At 42.5% G+C, this 3,139-nt stretch overlaps 1 protein-coding gene across 1 annotated transcript; it reads right to left on the bottom strand.

Annotated features, from left to right (window-relative positions):
* Window positions 1–923: 923 nt before the first annotated feature.
* On the bottom strand, window positions 924–2,806 carry LOC112028622 (F-box protein At1g47056). The gene has a single exon (XM_024061314.2). The coding sequence runs from the start codon at window positions 2,648–2,650 to the stop codon at window positions 1,013–1,015; it is 1,638 nt and encodes a 545-aa protein (XP_023917082.1). The 5' UTR covers window positions 2,651–2,806; the 3' UTR covers window positions 924–1,012.
* Window positions 2,807–3,139: the final 333 nt, after the last annotated feature.

The raw sequence follows: 3,139 nt of genomic DNA on the forward strand, positions 1-3,139 counted from the left end.
TCAAGGATCAAAGAAGGATGAGTACTCGATATTTGCAGATTAAATAAAAAAAGTATGACTTGTCACTGGCATCCCAGTGGCCTCAACTGAGCTGAGTCAGTTTTTTATATTAAGCGAAATTCGTATTACTTAAATAAATTCCACTATCCAGTTGACTGTACAAGACTCATCTCCTATAAACATGATCCAACCATATCCACTGCACTGGTCAAATTTCCTAAACATCATTGTTTCTCACCAAATAAAAACCAAAAATTTTAAAGCACACAACCAGAAACCACAAATAATTTCTGGAACAAAGCAAAACATAGATTGAAAGAACATCAGAATTCAAACCAACAATTCAGTAGCAAGACTGCACATTAAATGGTATTAATAGTTTGTCTGAACTTTTCATCCTTCCATCCCATTCACTTAAATTTCGGAAATAGTTGTGCTTTTATCATCTACTAATCAATAAATCATTTTTTCTTTTTCAATGGAATAAAAAAAATTGCAATCCTAATAAGACATAAAACCCTTTTCCACCTTGATTAGGTCCAACTTATGACTTCCCAGCCTAAGGTAACTGATAAAACCCTCTCTAGATACCAACTGAACATATATGACGCCTAAGTTTCTACCAAATAAATCAAAAGAATAACTAGACACCAGAAGAAGTTTCAAACTTTTTTCTTACAACCAAATGAAAAAGAATTAAAAAATATTAATCCCCAGGTACTATTTGCAGACTAGAATTGCATAAATCAATTAATAGCAAAAGAGTGTTAACGAGTGAGAATTTACTGAATTAAAAAAAAAAACAAAAACAAAAAAAAAAAAAAACAAACAAACTCAAATAAAAAGAGAAGTAACAAAAGTATGATTACCAATTGCAACAGTGAAGATTCAATTCAAAATAAGCGCAATAAACAGAACACACAGAAATTAAATTAAATACATTAAGATAAAGAGAGAAAGACAGAATCAGATCATACAACACAAAACAATGTAAATTAGACCAGACATCAATCTAACTACCCCGAGCATTGCTGTTAGCACTTGACCACCTTCTCAAAGTACCCACGAAACTCCTCCCACTTAATAGCCCTAATCTCCACTTCATCGAGCTCGAACGGCTCGTACTTCTCGCCATATTACTCGCCGCCACAGCAGCTGCCCCGGCCACAGCCATTTGGCTAGGCACTGCAGGGAGCGGGAATTCGGCCACGCCGCCATTTTCTTGTGCTCCGTCACTTGCACTCGCATCCTGCTGCTCAGTCTCACCATTGTCCAAATTCACAGCAAGTGATTCTCTATTATTTTTCAACCATTCAGCGCCTTCCGAAGTTACTGCTCTACATTTCTTGAGCTTCACTTTCACCAAACTAGGGCAGCCATTGGCTAAGGCTTCGAGGCCTTGATTGGAGACAGGGCAGCTTTTTATACAAAGCTTCTTCAAGGCGATACATTTCGCCGCAATGCACGAAATCTCGGGGTCACCAACGGTATCGCTTCCACATAAAGCTAAGCGCTCTAGATTCTTGCAATTCGTAGCTAGAGATTCCAAGCTTTGCTTCGTTGGATTCACACCGATGAGAACCAATTCCTGAAGATTACCACAGTTTTTCGATACCGCGATTAAGCCATCGTCTCCGATTCGATTCGCCTTCCAACCATCAATGTGAAGCTTCCGCAAGTGCTTGCAACGTTCAGAGAGAGATAAGAGTCCGATATTTGTGCACTCAGGCGTTTTCACGAGGTGAAGAATTTCCAGATCTGAACAATTCGAGATCGCCAAAAGACCGACATCGCTGACTTGAAGACGCTCGAGGTGGATTTCGATTAAGCTCGTAACGTGTTCTGTGACCGATTGAAGAAGCTTATCCCAATCGCCGGAGCACCGATATAGCTTCAAAGTTTTCAAGTTTTTTGATCCCGTAATTAGGGGACCGAAACACTGACCGTTATAGAGTTCCTTCAAGCAAATAGTTTTGAGAGACGAAGCCGCCACGCCGGGACCGATCGGCTCAGCCGCGGCTCCGTCGGTGATGCCACGTAAGCGTTTCACGGAAAGTTCTTCAAGAGACGAACAGTTTTCGAGCACGGCGTTCATTCCTTTAGCTCCGAAAGTACAGGATCCACACGAGAGCTTCTTCAAGCCCTTGCAGTTCTTCGCAAAGGCTTCCATCCCCGCGTCGGTCAATTCGCGACACGCGCGGAGCTTGAGGCGCGTGAGGTTTCGGCACTTGCACGAGATCTGCACAAGCGCGTCGTCGCAGATACTCAGGGATCTACGGTCGCATTTCAAAGCGAGCTTCGTCACGGAATCGAACCGCGAAAACAGAGAATCTATCAGTGGGTAGAGATCCGAGTGTGCGTTGAGAGAGAGTCGGTGGCGACTCTGCCCTTCGATCCGAAACCACCGGTGACAAACCAGAGAGCAGCGTTTCCGTTCACCGGAGCTCAGAGACTGAAATATATAAGCCAAGCACTCATCAGGCAGCTCAGAGATATAGTCAGGATCGCCGCCATCCATAATCTCGTAGTCGTCGTTATCTTCGAGGGGTTGCATCGGGCAGATCAGGGCCGTTGATTTCGACTTAGGTCGATGGCTGTGATTGATTTCACGGCGGCTGGAAATGGCAGCCGTCGAAGTTGACTGGCCCATCCAGATAGACGGTTGAGATTTAAGCTACGAGATTACAACACCATGGTGAAGCTCGGAGCCACTCAAAGAAGAAGATCATTTTTTTTTTGGGTGTTCTCTGCGTTCTGAGACGGACTTGAAATTAGATTTCAATTTGGTTTTTGTGGAGTTAGTTTGTACTGTTTTTGTTACTTTTTTTTTTTTTTTTAAGCTTTTGAATTGAATAGTCATGGTGGGCCCAGTGAAGAAATTAAAATTAGAATATTCTAAACTGGGAGAGAGGATAAGGAATGGGCGTCCTCATGCTTGTTCCATGAGCTTAAGCACATTTCTAAGCGTGATTTCTGTTCGAAAATTCAAATCGCACGGGTTGGTTTGATGGCCTGGGTCCCAGAAACAGATGTTTCAACAACTAGCTGAGAGTCTGAGACCATGTGGGCTAGTGGAAAATAGGAAAACTACTTTAACTCGTGAGTCGTGAGTGTGATGGGTTGATGATACTTTATAAAA

The sequence above is a fragment of the Quercus suber genome, unplaced genomic scaffold (genome assembly GCF_002906115.3).
Source record: "Quercus suber isolate HL8 unplaced genomic scaffold, Cork oak 2.0 scaffold_151, whole genome shotgun sequence".
NCBI classification, from domain to species: domain Eukaryota; kingdom Viridiplantae; phylum Streptophyta; class Magnoliopsida; order Fagales; family Fagaceae; genus Quercus; species Quercus suber.